Raw genomic sequence first — 19,949 nt, 5'->3', positions numbered from 1 at the left:
TTATCGTATGCAGCAAACAAGTTATTGTTCGTCTTTTAGTGCCCAGCCTCTCTGATATGGCCCATCTACAAGCGAGAGAAAGTGCGCGATCACCGTTACGTCTAAACGCGAAGCCATCCTGCGCTTTTCTTTAGTCGCTCAGTTTCATCCGGCAGAAAAATCATCGCTGGTTCGCTCGCTTGTTGTCACGTCTAAACGCTCCCTTCTCCGTTTATCGCATAGCCTGTGAAGCGCTGAGCGAGACGTGAGCGATTCTCAGCCCGTCAAAACATTCTGTGCGAACAACTAGCGGCGACATCACCCGCTCGTTGAAACGAGAATCGTCCCGTGTAAGAGGGGCGTTACTTGTACTGGCGTCACGGCATCCAGAGGCCCAACACGTTTTTACGTTTCCACCCACGGGGCTCGTTTTTTGTGGGACAGCTCTGAAACGGATGAAATTCCCCACCAGGCCACGTTCTCTGGTCATTGAGGCCCAGTTGTCCGCGGCGTCTTCCTTTACATCATCATTGGACGGATAGATCTGCAAAGACCCAGTGACTTGGCAAATAACAGCATTCCCTCACAGGGTTAATCCCGTATATGCTATACTGAGGCCGGTGCTCAATGGGACTTTCTCAAGGGCAGAAGGGGGAGTGCGCAGATTCCAGGCCCAAGAGCGAGACACCGGCTGCACTGTTAATCCCCCCCAAGGCCAGGGTGATAAGAGCATAGGTCACCTATGGGTTGCAGACCGGAGTGAACTATCCCAGCTGCATGCAGGGAGTTGTCCTCCTCTTGTTGGCTGCAGTACCTGTCTTGCAGAAACCTTACTTCCTTCTACTATGTCTTAGGTCGGGCGTCCTGGGATTGGCGCAGGGTGTCAGCCGCTCACTTGTGAGCAGCCAGAGGATTATTGAGTGTTGCAAGAGCAGCAGGTGTTGGAAGAATATATTAAGCTGCAGTCAGGAAGGCATGAAGGGCAGGGGCTGTTTTATTTTTATTCCTGTTTGGTGAGGCTGACCTTTCACACATGCGGGGAGCTGAAACCTAGAAGTGGTCGGGGTCATATGCACAATGGATGGGAAAAACAGGACACGGCAAGAAAAGGCCTCCCGGATCCCAGGTGAGATGTTTGGCTGCACGGCTCCTTCCAGAAGTGTATCGTACTACTAGATTAGTCTTGAGGGCATATCCGTTACACTTATACATGACTTCGTCTCCGAAGGGGGAAAAGAAACACAACTGAACTTTTATTGTACTTTTGTTCCTGCCGTTTAAGTGTATGCATCTAAAAATGGTGTATAGCCCTTTAAGTATATTTTGGAAACCTATGAAAGTGCCAATTTATAATTCAGATACATCGTTTTTGAACTTTTTGATATTTTATGTTGTGAATGGTCTGTCCTACATGTGTTGTATTTAACGGGGTTTTCTGGACTATCTTCAAAAGGATAGGTCATCACTTGAAAAAAGAAAAAAAAAAGGATAGGGAAGGGTAGGGAGAAGAAAGTGGGTACTCAATTTACTGACGTCTGAAGGATGGAAGGCCGAGCCAGCTACCTGAACCAAGTGGGGTATTGAACCCACAACCTTCAGGTCATGAGCAAGAGCTTGGGACCGCATTCTGTACCACATGGGGCCTGCCGAGGATAGATCATCAGTAGTTGCTGGACGGGGATCTGCCACACGTTCCCCATCCATCAGCTAATCATCCGGCCCACTGTCAGTGCAGCCAGACTAGACGTCATCATCATCATCAGTCAGGGCAGGAAGTGGGAGCGTCGGCTTCACTCCCCTGGAAATCAATGGGAGCGCTGCGCTACTATTACACTTCCTTCTCCTCATTATGGTCAAGACAGGACAGCTGGTTCTGTCCATAATAGAAACAGGAAGTGCGATTAAAAGCGTGGCGCTCCCATTGATTTCCATGGGAGTGAAGTCCGCTCTCCTGCCCTGACTGGTGATGACGCCGTCCGGCCCCCCGTTGCACCGACAGCAGGTTGGATGCTCAGTTGATGGACGGGGATTCCAAGCAATGGGTCCCCCGTTCATCAACGACTGAGTATGGGCCAGAAAACCCCTCGTAAGTCATTGTCACATGAGCGTAAGTGCATTTACGTGCGCACTTGAGCTGCATGTTTGCGCAATGAGCGCTGTGTATTTGAGCGCTTGTGTGTTTTACCGTACCTGTTGTGCGCATTTGCGCTTGCAAAAAAGCACGCAGTCATACGTCCATTTATTGAAATTAAGTTAATTAGCTCAATATGTGCTATTTTCATGCGCAGGAAAATAGGGCATGCTGCGTTCTTGGTTTTTTTGGGGGGGGGGGAGGTTTGCGCAAACAAAATGCGCATGCAAAATTCATGCATGTGAACGAGCCCATTGAAATCAATGGGTTCCCTTCACTGTGTATTGCAAAGCGCTGCGCAAATACGTTTGTGTGACAGCGGCCTAAGTCTGCTTTTACATACAGCGGATGAGTTGCAGAATTTTTTTGCACCACTTTGTACAGTATGATGTAAGTGATCGGGGTTGTAACAAATCCCATTCAGTCATAGCGGAAAAATGTTGCCGCTCATTCACATTATGCTGCAGAATTCCCAAACCGCAGAATGATCTGTTGGTTGCAGGAAATTCACAGCAGTTTTCATTCATTGCAACGTAATAATGTGACCAAATCCACCCCAAATCAGCGACAAAATAATGTGCGGATTTTGCTGTGGAAATACAGCAGAAACGTTTTTCTGTGAGTGAAAGTAGCGCAGGGTGCGTTCAAACGCATTGCAATAATCAGCAGAGAAGCTATCCACGCAGCTAACAGCTGGAGTGGGAAACAGAACTGTTGCAAATTTACAATGATGACGTCACTAAGTCCACAGCATTTCTGCCTCAAGATAGGTCATCATCAGATCGGTGGGGCTCCTTCACTTGGGACCCCTGCTGATCAACTGTTTGACCAGACCATGCCGCTTTGGTGCGTGCTGCGGCCTCTTTTCAGGGCAGTGACGTCACATAGCCTGTGAGCAGCGCAGTCACATTCAAGTGAATGGGATTGAGCTGCAATACCAGGCACCGCCACTATGACGTGTATAGCATTGTGCCTCATATACAGTGAAAAGGGATGCTTGACCGAGTGCCGCCACCTCTTCATACAGCTGATTAGTGGTGGTCCCGAGCGATGGACCCCCACCAGTTGGATATTGATGACATATATATCTTACACGCAAAAAACATACATACAAAAGTAATCCCAAAATATATCACCTTAGTATAAGCTAAGTTTTTTTTTTTTTTCATTAAATACATATCAGGCCAAATATGGAGAAAAAATACGAAGCTAAAATAGACCCTCAGATGAATATATTAGAAACTATAGCCCCCCCACCCCCAGATAGATGGAGATGCCTCAAAAAGAATGTCCATAAGGACAAGGCCTCCCTCACACAGATGTTTTTGTACAGCATTTAGTGCTGCCTTTTCAGCGCTGCTCTAAACGCAGTTTAACGCTCCCATTCATTTCAATGGGGCTGCTCACACAAGCGTCAAAACGCTGCGCTTCGACAGCGATGCATGTTCTATCTTTGGCCGTTTTCAGCCCTGCATCGCCCGTTGAAATAAATGGGTAGCGGTTTCAGCACTGCTGAAAACTTGGCACATCTTGGTACCACGTTTTTGGCAGCGCTAAAAGCAAACGCTAGCTGCACAACCTAAAAAAAAAAAAATACTCATCTAGCTGCCGCCATCGAGGTCCTTGCCGCTGTTCTCTGGAGCTGCAGGCAGGTAGCCGGGCACTTGTCAAGCTGACAGAGCATTTGTTGCTAGTGACAGGGTTTGAAATCCCCGCATCCCAGCGAGAGATTGCTCTGATTGGTTCAGGAGCATCAGCTCCGCCAATCACAGCCATTCAATGAATGGCTGTGATTGATGCACTCAGCACTGGCTGTGATTGGCTGAGCCTGTTGACACTCAGCGGGCTTAGCCAATCAGAGCAATCTTTTGCTGGAGGCGGGGTCTGCAAACCCTGTCACTGGCGAAAGATCCTCTGTGAGCGATGACAAGTGTCGGGAGTTCCGGAGAGCAGTGGCAGAGACCCAAACAGCGCCAGCTAGGTGAGTATTGATTTTTTTTTTTTTTTTAGCGATGGTTGATTGTGTGAAAACATAAGTAAGTCTTATCTTGGTGTGTGTTACGCATCATAGAAGCTCTCTGAAATCAGTGCCCAAATACGTGCAAAATACGCAGGAATCTTGTGTATTTACTGAGCATTTACACATGAAATCGATGCGATCTTGTGCGTTTTTTTTTTCCTCTTTTGAGCATAAATCTGCATTGTATTTGTGCACACAAACACGCCGGAGCGGGCGAAATATGTAGGAGTAAGCGATTTTTCGTTCGCGTAAATACGCAGCGTATTTGACAGGAATGCACTTCCGCCCGTGTGAACCGGCCCTGAGGGAATGCAAGTCACAAGGCATAGTAAAATAATAAGCAATAGATTAGTACAACGTAATTCAAAACAAGTACAACCTAGACACCCGGAAGGACCAATGCACCACGACACGCGTATCACTGACACCCGGAAGGACCAATGCACCACGACACGCGTATCACTGACACCCGGAAGGACCAATGCACCACGACACGCGTATCGCTGACACCCTGAAGGGCCAATGCACCACGACACGCGTATCGCTGACACCCGGAAGGGCCAATGCACCACGACACGCGTATCGCTGACACCTGGAAGGGCCAATGCACCTCGACACGCGAATCGCTGACACCTGGAAGGGCCAATGCACCTCGACACGCGAATCGCTGACACCTGGAAGGGCCAATGCACCACGACACTCGTATCGCTGACACACGGAAGGGCCAATGCACCACGACACTCATATCGCTGACACCCGGAAGGGCCAATGCACCTCGACACGTGTATCGCTGACACCCGGAAGGGCCAATGCACCTCGACACGCGTATCGCTGACACCCGGAAGGGCCAATGCACCACGACACTCGTATCGCTGACACACGGAAGGGCCAATGCACCACGACACTCGTATCGCTGACACCCGGAAGGGCCAATGCACCTCGACACGCGAATCGCTGACACCCGGAAGGGCCAATGCACCTCGACACGCGAATCGCTGACACCCGGAAGGGCCAATGCACCACGACACGCGTATCGCTGACACCCGGAAGGGCCAATGCACCACGACACGCGTATCGCTGACACCCGGAAGGGCCAATGCACCACGACACGCGTATCGCTGACACCCGGAAGGGCCAATGCACCACGACACGCGTATCGCTGACACCCGGAAGGGCCAATGCACCACGACACGCGTATCGCTGACACCCGGAAGGGCCAATGCACCACGACACGCGTATCGCTGACACCCGGAAGGGCCAATGCACCACGACACTCGTATCGCTGACACCCGGAAGGGCCAATGCACCACGACACTCGTATCGCTGACACCCGGAAGGGCCAATGCACCTCGACACGCGTATCGCTGACACCCGGAAGGGCCAATGCACCTCGACACGCGTATCGCTGACACCCGGAAGGGCCAATGCACCTCGACACGCGTATCGCTGACACCCGGAAGGGCCAATGCACCTCGACACGCGTATCGCTGACACCCGGAAGGGCCAATGCACCTCGACACGCGTATCGCTGACACCCGGAAGGGCCAATGCACCTCGACACGCGTATCGCTGACACCCGGAAGGGCCAATGCACCTCGACACGCGTATCGCTGACACCCGGAAGGGCCAATGCACCTCGACACGCGTATCGCTGACACCCGGAAGGGCCAATGCACCTCGACACGCGTATCGCTGACACCCGGAAGGGCCAATGCACCTCGACACGCGTATCGCTGACACCCGGAAGGGCCAATGCACCTCGACACGCGTATCGCTGACACCCGGAAGGGCCAATGCACCTCGACACGCGTATCGCTGACACCCGGAAGGGCCAATGCACCTCGACACGCGTATCGCTGACACCCGGAAGGGCCAATGCACCTCGACACGCGAGTCGCTGACACCCGGAAGGGCCAATGCACCTCGACACGCGAGTCGCTGACACCCGGAAGGGCCAATGCACCTCGACACGCGAATCGCTGACACCCGGAAGGGCCAATGCACCTCGACACGCGAATCGCTGACACCCGGAAGGGCCAATGCACCTCGACACGCGAATCGCTGACACCCGGAAGGGCCGATGCACCTCGACACGCGAATCGCCGACACCCGGACACTCCTCGCACGCGGTTAGGTTGTGTCTCCCGGATCGTCACATGACAGAACTAATAATAGGTTCGAGCACATGCGTTTTTTGCATGAGCATTTCAGCCACGCCATATTGCTTCGGTACAAGATGTGATACGGGTAGGCATGGAGGCTCTAGTACCCTGTTGCACCACCTCTAGCTTGGATACAAGATGTGATACAGGCGGGCATGGAGGTTCTAGTATGCTGTTGTACCGCGTCTAGCTTGGATACATGATGTGATACGGGTGGGCATGAAGGATCTAGTACCCTGCTGTACCGCCTCTAGCTTGGATACAAGATGTGATACGAGCGGGCATGGAGGCTCTAGTACCCCTATTGTACTGTCTCTAGCTTGGATACAAGATGTGATACAGGCGGGCATGGAGGTTCTAGTATCCTGTTGTACCGCCTCTAGCTTGGATACAAGATGTGATACAGGAGGCATGGAGGCTCTAGTACCCTGCTGTACCGCCTCTAGCTTGGATACAAGATGTGATATGGCGGGCATATAGGCATGCAGGTTCTGTTTAGTATTCTGCAGCATATCGCTCCACATTTGCTGTAACTGAGCCTCTAGATTGTATAAACTCGTAGGCTGTCGAGGTTGGTGTCTCAGATGGTCCCACATATGTCGCATTGGTGATTAATCTGGCAACCAAGCAGGCCACAGAAGTGTGACAATGTAGTGGGGGCTCCTGTGACCCCCTTGTGTGTGCGGCCGAGCATTATCCTGCTGGAAGCCGCCATGAGAGGAACACATGTGGCTGCAGGATGTCCTGAACATATCGCTGAGCTGTCATTGTCCCTCATACCACTACTAGGGGTGACCGACTGTCGTACGCGATGGCCTCCCAGACAATCACACCAGCAGGGGGCAGTGTGCCGCTCCACAGCAAAGGCAGGATTGAGGCACTCACCCCGAGGTCTCTAGACATGAACACGACTGTCATCAGTGCCCAAACTAAACCTGGATTCATTGTTGTTCACAACATCACTGCAAATGGAGATGACGATGGGTGTCGGAGGCAGTACATGTAATGAGTGCCTTGAGACCAAATATCCTTCAGCCAAGCTCTTGTAAATGGTTCCGCCAGACACAGGGGTGTAACAGGCGGCGCCATTGTTTCTGGATGTCAGACAACGAAACAGTTGGAGCTCCTGGTGTTTGTCGGACGATCAGACAAGCCCGGTCACCTTGTGTGCCTCACACATCCACTGGTCCCAACACCTCCTAACAGTCTGGCCAGAACGGCCGGTGGGGGACAATTTATGGATATGACCATCCAGCTTCTCGCATCCCAATACTGCGCCCCTCTCAGACTCTGGTAACAGGGTGACATCTCTTCTCTGCATCGTAGAGGCGTCTAGTGGCCAACAAGCTCTACACAAGCAGAAGAAGAGGCCACTACACACAAGGAGCCTCCGAGAGCCTTTTATAGACCAAGGGAGGAACCACTTTTAGGGCTTCAGGTGACAAGACCGTTCATCTAATCACTTATTGATGGGTGGTGATTTCTCCTTCAATGGAAGTGTTCAAACAAAGGCTGGACAGACATCTGTCTGGGATGATTTAGTGATCCTGCACTGAGCAGGGGGTTGGACCAGATGACCCTGGGCTTCCGTTCCAACTCTACCATTCTATGATTTGTGTTTTTTACAATTGAGCTTAGGCTATGTGCTAACCCAGCATTAGGAGCACCTTGGTGACATCTCATGGCTAATAAGCATACAACTGAACTCGCATGAGAACACAGGAAGATATTGCATCTAACCGGAATCTGTTGGGTTGTCTGCTGTATGTCCGCGATTGTAGAAAATTCGACAATGATTACCGCAGAGACCCAGTTCGTCTTTCACCCTTCTTACTGCTATTGCCTTCTAGCATACAGCATTATATGTCGCCATGGAGCCCCAGCCTAAATGTATTGCCCATCATCCGAAAAGCCCTTTTTTTTGGGGGGGGGGGGGGGGGGGGTCATTGTAAGACCAGGGCTTTAGAGTTATATCGCTCACGTACAAGTCTTTGAGACTTTAGATTGCGGGATGATGCTTTGTCAGCCTTCAACTCTGAATTAATAAAACTTCCAGGAAGGCCGAACGAAATGGGAAGAGAAGATGGAAGAGATTTTGCGGGGCGTTAGTTATATCCTTCCTGAAGATGGGCATGGGAGATATTTTATATCCTGTCATTACATCCTATTTTATCCGGTGGCTCAAAGCGGTGCAATGTGCCCTGAACAGAGCTGGCATTCAGCTAGATGGCACTCTCTGCAAATAGTACGATCTTCATACAGCATCTCATAATGCCTACAGTGGATTAAAAAAGTCTACACCTCCCCCTTTAAAATGCCAGGTTTTTGTCATGTTAAAAAAAAAAACAATCAGACAGAGATGAATCCTTTCAGATTTATTTCCACCTTCATTCGTTATCTGTACAATTCAAGCTGAAATCTTTTAGGGTGGAAAAATAAAAAAAAAACTAAAATATTGTGGTTGCACAACTATGCACACCATAAAACTAATGCTTTGTGGATGCACCCTTTGACTTTATGACTGCTTTCAGTTTTTTGGGTCGGTGTCTACCAGTATGGCACATCTTGACTTGGCAATCTTTGTCTACTCTTCCTTGCAAAAACGCTCCAAATCTGTCAGATTGTGAGCACAGCTGAAAGCGCAGCTAAGGATGCTGAAAAAAACAAAATCAATACTTCCCTAGCAGGCGAAGCCACTGGCCCCAGCGCCGCTGTCGGGACCTTGTGAAGTCGGCAGATTGCTGTGATTGGCTGAGTCGGCTGAGTGACAGCCGCCTAAGCCAATCAGAGCCAGTGCTGGATGCGTTTAATCACAGCCATTCAATGAATGGCTGTGATTGGACGCCTCCAGTGCTGGCTCTGATTGGCTGAGTGACAGCGGCCTGAGCCAATCAGAGCAATCTCTCGCTGGAGGCTCCGTTACTTTAGAGTCTCCGTTACCAGCGAAAGTTCCTCTGAAAGCTGACAAGTCCTGAGAGCGCTGGCGGGGACAGTGACATCACCTGCAAGGTGAGGATTGATTTTTTTTTTTTTTTTTTTTTTTACTCGGGCAGTGTAGCTAGGGCGTTTAGCGCTGCCAAAAGCGTAGTAGCAAGTTGTGCCGCATTTTCGGCAGCGCTGAAACTGCTGTCCATTCATTTCAATGGGCAACGCAGGGCTGAAAACAGCCAAAAATAGAACATGCAACGCTGTTAAAGATCCCATTGAAATGAATGGGAGTGTTGTAAAGCGTTTAGTGCAGCGCTGAAAACGCATCATTAAACGCTGTACAAAAGCGCCTGTGTGAGAGAGGCCTAAGAAAGTATCAGGAAAATCCTCCTAGAAAAGCTGAACTTTATATGGAGGAAATCAGAATCCCTGAAAATACTGGCAGCGGAGTGCTGACTACTAGAGAACATGAGTTTATATGTGATTGGCTAATTCTGAACACCAACCACACACCCAAATATAAGGGGGTGTGAACACTTATGCAACCACATTATTTTAGGGGCGGGGGGTTTCCACCCTAAGGCTTTATGTACACGGCTGTGACAGGCTCCACAAGTGGAATACCGCAGTGGAGTCCGTCACGGGGCCCCCCGACCAAAGACACCTCCGGATCCGCTGCGCAAAGTCCCGCATGACGCTCCGGCAGTGTCATATGATGCGCTCAGCAGTGGGCGGGGCACATATTCACGCTATACTTCCGCTGTGCTACAGCGGAAGTATAGCGTGACGGGCGGCTCCCATTTACTACAATGGAAGCCGTCCACGCGTATACCCGCGGCATTTAGAACATGCTGCAGGTAATTTCATGCTGCGGAATTCCTCAGCATGTACAATGAGCTTTTAGGTTCAATAGAACCTAATAGCTGCAGTAATACGCCGCGGATTTCCGCCGCGTAAATTCGTCCGTGGGCATTAGGCCTAAAAGATTTCAAGTTGTTTTCCAATGGGATTGTACAGATAACTGGTTATAACTTTATATCCTCTAGATTCTTCTCAACAAAGACTTATCTTCATTCTCCTGGAACCCATTCTAGAATGTTTCCGGGACCTCTTGAAACCTTCATATGACCATATATTTTTTTAATTTACCAATCTCGTAAAAAGTTTCTCCTTTTATTTGCTTCCCGGCTGAGTTCTTAGTACTTGTCATCTACTGGAAATATTGCTGTATTTGGGAGCGGTACATTGCCAGTCAGAAATTAGGGTGTGAATGATGGTAACTAAGCAACTGGGCTTAACCACACCTTGGGCCAGAAATGCCTATGTTGAAATCTGCATCGTGCCCTGGAGCATTTGTCATGCTCTTTTTAATTATTTGCGCTTGAAACACTCCGTACGGATGTAGCAGAGCTGAATTTGTCAATTTTCATGTACATATTTTTTTGAGTTTCTTGGTGTTTACCTGCACCTCTATGGAAAACCACAGACAGTACATCATGATCACATCAATACCATGACAAATTGAGCCGTGCTACTTCTGTACATACTTAAAAGGTAACTAAACTTTTTACAAACTTCTGACACATCATAGTGATATTGGAGACCCCCACTGATTTCTACAAAAAAGCTGGTAGAAGCAGTCAGATGAGCACTTCTGCTTGTTCATTTAGTGATGGATGGCAGTTTCAGCAACCACACTTTGACGGGTCAGAAGTTTGTAAAAAGTTTAGTTAGGCCTCATGTCCATGGGATAATTTTTATTTTAAATCCGGAGCGTTTTTCCCACACATGGATCCACGCCCCATAGAGATGCATTGGACACCCGCAGGTAGTTAAATACCTCCGGGTGATATTTTTCCCGTCAGTCGCGGATCCGCGTGCGGAGAAAAAAAATGGACATTTTCGTGCGGGCCTCCCGCGGGGACGGCTCCCACAGGCTTCTATTGAAGCCTATAGAAGCCGTCCAGAACTGCGGGAGACGTGTACCAGAATTAAACTCACCTGCTCCGGACGATGCGGATCTTCCTTCCTTCGCGGCCGGATCTTCTTTCTACGGCCCGGCGGATGTGCCCGGCGCATGCGCGCGGCACGCTGACGGCTTGCTGAGCACATCTGCCGGACCGAAGAAAGAAGATCCGGCCGCGAAGGAAGGAAGATCCGCATCGTCTGGAGCAGGTGAGTTTATTCAGATTTTTTTGGCTTCATGGGCCTCCGGATTCTACATGAAGAATCCGCGGCGGGCCTCATTTTCCCCGTGGACATGAGGCCTTACCTTTTTAAGGCCTCCCTCACACAGGCGTTTTTGTACAGCATTTAGCGCTGCTTTTTCAGCACAGTGTTACGCGCTGTACAACGCTCCCCTTCATTTCAATTGCTCTGCTCACACAAGGCTGAAAATGCGGCGTCTTCAACGCTGCACTTTGACAGCGTTCTATTTTTGGCCGTTTTCAGCCCTGTGTTGCCCATTGAAATAAATGGGCTGCAGTTTCAGCGCTGCCAAAAGCGCAGTACCAAGCTGTGCTGCGTTTTCGGCAGCGCTGAAACTCCCTAGCTACGCCGCCTGAGTTTAAAAAAAAATCAATACTCAACTTACAGGTGATGTCGCTGTCCCTGGCGGCGCTCTCGGGACTTGTCAGCCAGCAGGGGAACTTTTTCTCTGGTGACTGGGATTTGAAATCTCCGAGAGATTGCTCTGATTGGCTGAGCACCGCAGAGTGACGGCTCACTCAGCCAATCACAGCCAGCACTGGATGCGTCCAATCACAGTCATTCATTCATTGAATGGCTGTGATTGGACGCATCCAGTACTGGCTCTGATTAGCTCAGCGAGCTGTCACTCAGCGGCGTTTAGCCAATCAGAGCAATCGGCCGGCTTCACAAAGTCCCTACAGCGGCGCTGGGCACAGAGACTTCACCAGCTAGGTGAGTATTGATTTTTTTTTCTTTTATTGGCAGCCTTGGCTGCGCTTTTAGTTGTGCTGAAAACGTTGGAGTAACGCATGCTAGTGAAATGTGTTGAAAAATGCTGCGTTTCTGCAAACGCCTGTGTGAGGAAGGCCGAAGGGACATTTAATTTCTTAACCTGACAAACACATTAGATAATTGTTCAGCTGACCCCTACCTCTCCCGACCAACCCGTATATACATGGAGTGTGCCTGTGTTTGAGTGGGGAGATGGGAGTAAGCAGCTGCCAGATGCCTCTTTGAGAACAAAAGAATGGAGTAAATTGAAATCTACTTGCCTGATCCTTATCTCCCCTGACATCTGCAAAATCGGGAGGACACGTAATAACCCAAGGGACAGAACCAAGTGTTTTGGCACATAGATACACTGGCCATTTTATTAGAAACCCTGGCTCTTTCAAGGTTGGAGCTTTTCTGTATGAATATTAGACCTATGGCACCAGCGTGCAGCATAAAATCATGTGATAAGTTTTCTGGGGATCATTTTCAGTGTGAATCCACTTTAGATAGGAAAATCCAGCCATCTGAGGAACTTGACCTGGTCATCGGTGCTAGACTAGCTCGGGCCAGGTAGGGTTGTCTTGTGCCAGGATATCACTGCCAACCTTGTGGGGTTTTATTATACAGCGGTGTGAAGACAATACAGAGAATGGAATGATCAAGAAAAAACATCCAGCAACAGGGGATCCTGTGGACATAAACAACTTGTCAACAAAAAGGGTCAGAGGAGGATGTCAAGAATTGTTCTGACAAACGGGCACAGTCGAGTAAACTGCAGCTTAATACAATGCTGGTGTGAAAGGAAAAGGATGCTCATGACCGCAGCTCCTCAATAACGAAGATGTTGCTTTATAATTCTCCCTCTGTGCCAAACATTGGGCGTCACGGGCAGAAGGAGACCAGTGGTGGGTACTGGCAGAAGCACTCAGGGAGCAGTGGGAGGAACCCTCGCCACAGCTCCAGGTACCTTGGATCTTACCCACACGCCTGTCACCTGGCTTGGTGTTATAGCTCTGGCCTGCGCTCAGCTTCCGATGGTGGGCCCCACCTTCATCCTCAGCTGTATTGCAGGAGGAGCAGGATAGAACTGTTTAGATTCCTTCGCCATTCCCCTAGCTGAGTACCCACCGGCTCTAGGGAGATTCACCTGCAAGGCGAGTCCCTGCATCCTGGCGACATGTGGAGGAGGATGGGCACCATCCTGCCTACAGACATCTGAGTGGCGGCAGGAAGAGCTACTGCAGTGGTGGTGGTAGTGGTGAGTCAACCATTGGGCGCTGCGATATTTCTTGTTACCCTCAGAGCCCATGGGACACTGGTACCTCCCTGCCTCCATCTATTCAGCTGCGCTATAGACTAAACTAAAAACAGAGAGACTCATTCCAGCCATACATAAACATACTTCAGAGCTGCGCCCTAATTTTTCAGTCTCTTCCATAGGACGACTAAAATTCCTAAATATTTGTGTTTTCTCAATCATACAAGGGATTTATGCCCTAATTTTTGTGGAAATGAGACATTCTATAGTTTACTATTTGACAGCTCATTGATTCTGTTTCCATCTAGTGGCTGGATGCAGTATAGCAGCTGGTTTTGTGCACTTCTCAATATCACTTGAAGAACTTGCTACTTAGGGCGCCCACCCACTGGCGATTTTTTTTTTCTTTGCGTTTTTTCTGCAGAGCAATTAGAATTGAATGTACTCCTGTCCACTGGCATTTTGCGTTGCGTTGCATGGGTTTTTTAACATAGGAACTGTCAGTTGCATATGTGTCCTTATTTTTCTCCTAATGCACCCATGAAAGTCAATGGAAATTAATGGAAAAGCCGCGAAAACGCGGGAAAAACGCCGCGAAAACGCGGCGTTTTTCACGCACGAAAATCGCAAACGCCAGTGGGTGGGCGCCCTTAGTCTCAAGAACATACAGTTCGCCTATCTCTCTTCTATACTAAGCAGATGACAAACTAAAGCTTACAAACACTCCACCAGTCTAATTCCTTTCACCTTCGTGGCTAGGTGCGGACTATCTAGCAAACCACATGGAACTATGGAGCCTCAGTGAAGTCACGCCGAGCACCTTGAAGAGGATAACCTCTTCTCTTGAAGAAGCCCTCCCCTGCCCACTTTTTTTAATTTTTTTTTATCCTATTCCTTCCGATCCTTTTGGCTGATAATTTACGACATACTAACCAGGAGTCCATCTCAACTCAAATCAGGGAAACCTGGCCCAAGCTTTCACTCAGCAATCAAATGATCAGCGAAAGTGCTGCCCGTGCCAGTCCCTCAAGATGGCTCTTCACGTTCATCTACTGGGGATCCTCCTCCTTCCCAAGGCTCAACTCTAGTGAGCCCTAATTCTTTAGAAACAACTCGGATTCCCTTCTTTCTCAAATACAAATACTGTTACAAAAAGAACTATCTAAAACCTGAACCGATATTTCCACCAAACTCCCTAAACTGACCTAGGCCATTGTACATCGGCTCTGGAAGATTGCATGGACAATGCTTACTACAGTATTGGAGTCCCATTAGCTTGCAAAGACAATCTACACGTATGGGGTCTTCCTGGGTCAATTAAAGATATGCAATTGACCGAGACTGCTTTATTCCAAGAGCTTTGTCCCACTATCCCAGTTGAAAGGTTGGAAATAGATAAAGCCCATAGAGCAGTATATGCCCGTAACCTGGTGGTCCCCCAAGAGACATTGTACTTAAACTCCAGTTCCTTCGCACCCAGGAGCAATTGCTCAAAGCGTCTCGATCCTCCACAAAAGTAACATTTCGGGGCTATGACTACCAATTGTTCCCTGACTTTGCTCCATCAACTCTTAAGAGCCCTATCTGGAGATCCTACACCAAATCCAATACCGTTGGGGCTTCCCTTTTGAATGTATCTTTAAATACTGAGATAAATTACATGGAGTCTTCACTCCTGAAGGAGCCCGCAGCTGTTTTGAAAGTTTACAACTCCAACAAGACACTCGCCCACAATAAAAACCCGTGATCCCTATGGACTGCTCTTGTATCTTTGCTCTACAGTTTTCTTAAGATTCCCGGAATGGCATGGTTTATGCCCTACTGTTTGATTAAGTTTTTCCAAACCCTGCGAATTATCCCTTAGTAGCCAGGTCATCTCATCTGACTATTATGTTAGCTAGTAGTGCGAGATTCTAATTTGCCAAATTTAACCATTAAGCATAATGTTGTAAACTCTGTCAAATGTTATTATCGTTTCCAATTATTTTGTCCCCTCCCTCCTATTCTTATCTATGAATTCAGCCTCCCCCTCCTCTTTTCTTCTCTCCTCCCCTCTTTTTTCTCTCCTCCCCCTTTTTTTCTCTCCTCGCCCTCTTTTATCTCTCCTCGCCCTCTTTTTTTCTCTCCTCCCCTTATCCTTGGGTCTCTTTTCCTTTCTTATCCAATGTTCTATACACTATTCCTTTCTGGCGCAGTTGTGGTTTGTCATCCCCAAAATTTGCAGCTATGATGACAAGCAAAACCTCTTTTGCCACCAATTTTGGTCTAAACATTGTTTTGACAGTTCTATTTGTTTGTTGGCCATCCCCAATCTCTTTTTATAACTTATCATGGAATTAAAAATAATATCCCAATATGTACAAGGCTTTAACTCCCCAATAAACATTCAAAAGCCTTCTATTACTATAAAAGTTTTCATGCTGGCATTATATGGTGTAGGAATGCAGTACCAAAAGTGGTCTCTAGGGGGCTTGAGAATAGGTTTTGAGAGGAAAATCTCCAGCACAGGAAGGTTCTTTTATCTAATCAACAACTGAGTGGATGTGGCTGCAGTACATAAAAGCTCATGAGTTTCCTAGCTCAGTGTCCATTAGGGACCAAGCATTGGTCTATAGTAAAACTCGTGCTGTTACATGGGAGAACAGGGAGTCTGACAAGGGTGGACGGCCCATAGGCTGGCACCCTGGATAGGTATGAGGTGATGGACCTTGAGTTAGGCTAGGGCATTAGGCTTATTTACTTAGGTGCAAAGTTTATGTTATGTAATGGCCAGATGGCCAGGGACTTGTATGTATTCGTGTACACCCTGATGAGTAACAGTGTGAAGACTATATTGTTGCTATTGATTTGCCTCAGTAAAGGATGGATTTACTAAGTTTCTTCTAAACCTCTGGTCTGGATGCAGTTTACTGGTGTGCGACAATCCACCTGGTGAAGGAAACATGGCAATCTGATGAGCTAACAACCCTCAAGTTGTCACTTATGGTGGAGGATGCGGGCAAAAGAAAATGGTGTATAACCTTGCTGTGGTGTCCTGAAAGGCCTGATGACCTGTGGTGAGTTGAAAGTACTGGTGTCTATGGATGAAAAGAGATGTGTTGCAGCTAAAGAGCCAAGATGATTAAATACTGCAAGTCATATGTCTGCTGCTGGGATTGCAGAAGTTTAAAGAGCCAGTAAACCCTAAAGTATGAGACTGTCTTTGCTCTGGATGAAAGACTGTTGTTGCTGTGAAGTGTGACCATAGAAGAACTCCTCTTCAGGCAAATGGTGCAGTTGAATGCCAAGCGCCGGGAGACGAATGCTCCAGTAGAAGCGAATAATGTGAAAATGTAGGGCACGGTTGGAAGTTGACCATGTGGCTATGAAGACATGACTGGAGGTGTCTACGCCAAGGTACCCTGTTACAAAAGTCAAAAAACTTGTTCCGGCTGGAGTGCAAGACGAACTGATGGTTGTTATGAACATTTATAACCAACAGGAGCTACGTCGGGGTTGTCTGCAAATGGACTTCTGCTCATACAGTCCAGTTGCACATTGTTACCACAGGATGGTGCTGCAATCCACAAAGCCAAGTGGACTGAGACCGGCTGTTCAGGTTACCAGCGGTAACAAACGTCAACAGCGGGTGGCTGTCACAAATAAGCAAAAAGACTCTTGCTGGAGGTGCAACCAAGTGAATGGATATACACCTGAATGGCCTCTGCAAGGTCAGTTGCTTGTGGGTGGAATCCCATTGCTGATGGACTTTGATGCAAACCAGGAGGTTTCACGGGTCATGCCTGAGATACTGCCCAGTTTGGTCTTGAGACTGGTAAGATGGTGCTTATTAATTTGGGGACTGTGTATTGAACTGTAACATATGAATTTACTAAATGTGAAAATCAAAAAGTGGAGTTCATTCAGGGCAAAGACTTTCCATACTTCTAGTAGTTGTGGGTGGGAGAGGATCATGTTCAGCAGTCAAGCCAGAAAGAAGTCTCTGAACAGACGGTGATTAGAGTTCTACTGTCTGAAAATGTGAACTGTGTCGAAGTTCTGTCATCCATGTGTCCTAAAGAGCTGCAGTGTCGCAAGACCAGTCTGAAGGGTGGTGAAATCATCCCAGGGACTGGTAACCGGGTGCAGCATGAACTTGTAAAATCTGATGGACTCCGTGTTAAACGTGTGTTGTAGGATCTGTCTGATGCAAAACGAGTTTCTAGAAATGACACACAGCAGAATTAGAATCATGTGATTGCAGAGTCATGTGACGCACTTAACATGTTTTCTTTGCAGGATGGTGCAGTGGAATCTGCACGGTATGAATTGGTGTCTAAGAAAAGCGTATATGTGGGGAATAGCTCAAATGCGCCCCTAGTGGCCAGGTTAACTGGCAGCAATGAAAATGTGCTGTGTGATGCACAGGTGATTCCTGTGGTTAACCTATTGGATGCTGCCACAATGTATATCTTGGGTGAAAGTGTTGTGGTTTCTAATGGCAACCAGCTGATTCTTGCATTTACAAAAGATAAAGAGCTGTGAGTGTTGATGAGCTGGTGAATGAGCAGAATGCTGAGTCTACTGCAGTAATAATAAGAAGATTGTAGTATTGCCAGGGGTGTAACTATAGAGGATGCAAGGGATGCGGTTGCACCCGGGCCCAGGAGCCTTAGGGGGCCCATAAGGCCTCTCTTCTCCATATAGGGAACTCGGCACTATGAATAAAGCATTATAGTTGGGGGCCCTGTTACAAGTTTTGCATCGGGGCCCGGGAGCTTCAAGCTATGCCTCTGAGTATTGCTATTAATTTACCGCAATAAAGGATGGATTTACTATGTTTTTACTAATCTTCTGGCCTGGATGCGGTTTACCGGTGTGCGACCATCCATCTAATGGAGGAAAGATGGCGATCCAATGAGCTAACAACCCCCAAGTTGTCAAATATATATAGAAGACTCGCTTCTCTATTAATTCTTCCCCACATTTTCTTTTTCCCCACTACCCTATTTATTTATTTTTTTATTCGGGAACTACCCCAACTAAAACTACCACCTGTTTCGGCAGATCCATTCCTTTTACTCACTCATCCACTATTGAAGACCCTGAAGGCCGTTATTTATTACTTATAGGCTCCATCCAAGATATTCCAGTGACTATAGTCTCATACTTCAAACTCTAGACAAACCCATTTTCTATCTAAGCTTTTTGAACTTGAGACCAATAAAGTTGGCACAGTTATCTTGTGTGGCGATTCTAATTGTATTCTTGACCCAAGCCTGGACAGGAATGCCACTTCACTGCCACTCCCTCTCCCATCAACCAAACATTCAATATCTCACTTGTTAAATCACTCCTCCTTCAATACCACCTGGTCGATTCCTGGCGCAAAATAAATCCAACTACTAGGGACTTTACCATTTTGGGCTCCCCATTCCTTATATACAAGAATCAATCATATCTTGCTACCTGTCAAGCGCTTGCAGTTCTTTAATGTCCAAACCCACCAACACTACATGGTCCCCTAAAACGATTCCCTTCTGACAATTGCCAAGGCTTTATCTTCTTTGACAGCACAACTAGAAAAATAGTTTACAATAAACAGTCCCTTTGTTTCCTCCCGCATTTCTCTATGGGAAGCGCATAAGGTAGTACTCAGAGGCTTCCTAATACAATTAGCAGCCTGATATAAACAAGAACGTATATCACAACAGTTAGAAGCAGAACAGAAAGTCTTACAATTCGAGGCAAAGGCCAAGAAACAGACATCAAGAACTAATCTTCAAGGACTCTCTCAGGCCAGGACTAAGTTAGACCTATGTCTTACTGACATTGAGGGTAAAATTCGGTGGTCCCGCCATCGTTATTACATACTGGATAACAAACCGTTCACGTCTCTGGCCTGTAGACTTTGGTCAAACCCTTCTACGAGCCCTTTCTATAGGCTTCACAGAAAACATGACACAATCGCTACAAACCCACTTAAAATAGTCTTAGGATTTAGATTTTTTTTTTTTGTCAAACTTTACTCTGTTGCACCCTCCCTCCTCAGAGCAATTAACCTCAAGATACTACACTCCCCACACTTACTGAAACATTTTAGGAAATCCTTAGTCTAGATGAGGTAGCAAATGCTATTAAACCACTCGAGGTCAATAAACGTCCAGGCCCTGATGGCTTTTCGGCCTCCTATTATAAAACTTTTTTCCCCAGTTCTAAGTGTACATCTTGCTGATTATTTCAACTATGTGAGGAGGACACCAAGTGGGACAAACTTCCCTCCTGGCAGCTTTCTCTCTGTTTCCTACATCAGAAAAAGACCCATTAAACAAGCAAACTAGCAAACTATCGCCCAATCTTTCATTAATGGGGATATAAAGCTTCTCACCAAAATCTTCATGTTGTAACTGTCTGTTGGCCGCAACTGGGTTGTGGCACGATGGTCTCGACAAATAGATGGACTGGCTGCGTTGTTCCAGTCTGTTTGACAGGTGGTTGTTGTTTATGTTTTGGTGGTTTGTTATTTCT

At 47.7% G+C, this 19,949-nt stretch overlaps 1 protein-coding gene across 2 annotated transcripts in view; it reads left to right on the top strand.

Moving 5' to 3' along the window:
* Nucleotides 1–763: 763 nt before the first annotated feature.
* Nucleotides 764–19,949, top strand: part of PFKFB1 (6-phosphofructo-2-kinase/fructose-2,6-biphosphatase 1) — a 74,730-nt gene continuing 55,544 nt past the window's right edge. Inside the window, exon 1 of one of the 2 annotated variants that reach the window (XM_066580654.1) lies at nucleotides 764–1,105. In XM_066580654.1, coding sequence (XP_066436751.1) covers nucleotides 1,057–1,105 — 49 coding nt within the window. In that variant the 5' untranslated portion in view covers nucleotides 764–1,056. Of the gene's footprint in view, nucleotides 1,106–17,074; nucleotides 17,257–19,949 lie in introns of those variants that run through there. The other variant, XM_066580655.1, reaches the window with a different exon arrangement.

This window comes from Eleutherodactylus coqui, chromosome 10 (genome assembly GCF_035609145.1).
Source record: "Eleutherodactylus coqui strain aEleCoq1 chromosome 10, aEleCoq1.hap1, whole genome shotgun sequence".
Classification (NCBI taxonomy): Eukaryota; Metazoa; Chordata; class Amphibia; order Anura; family Eleutherodactylidae; genus Eleutherodactylus; species Eleutherodactylus coqui.
Note: the sequence above shows the minus strand (reverse complement) of the source record. Positions and strands in the feature narration are given on the sequence as shown.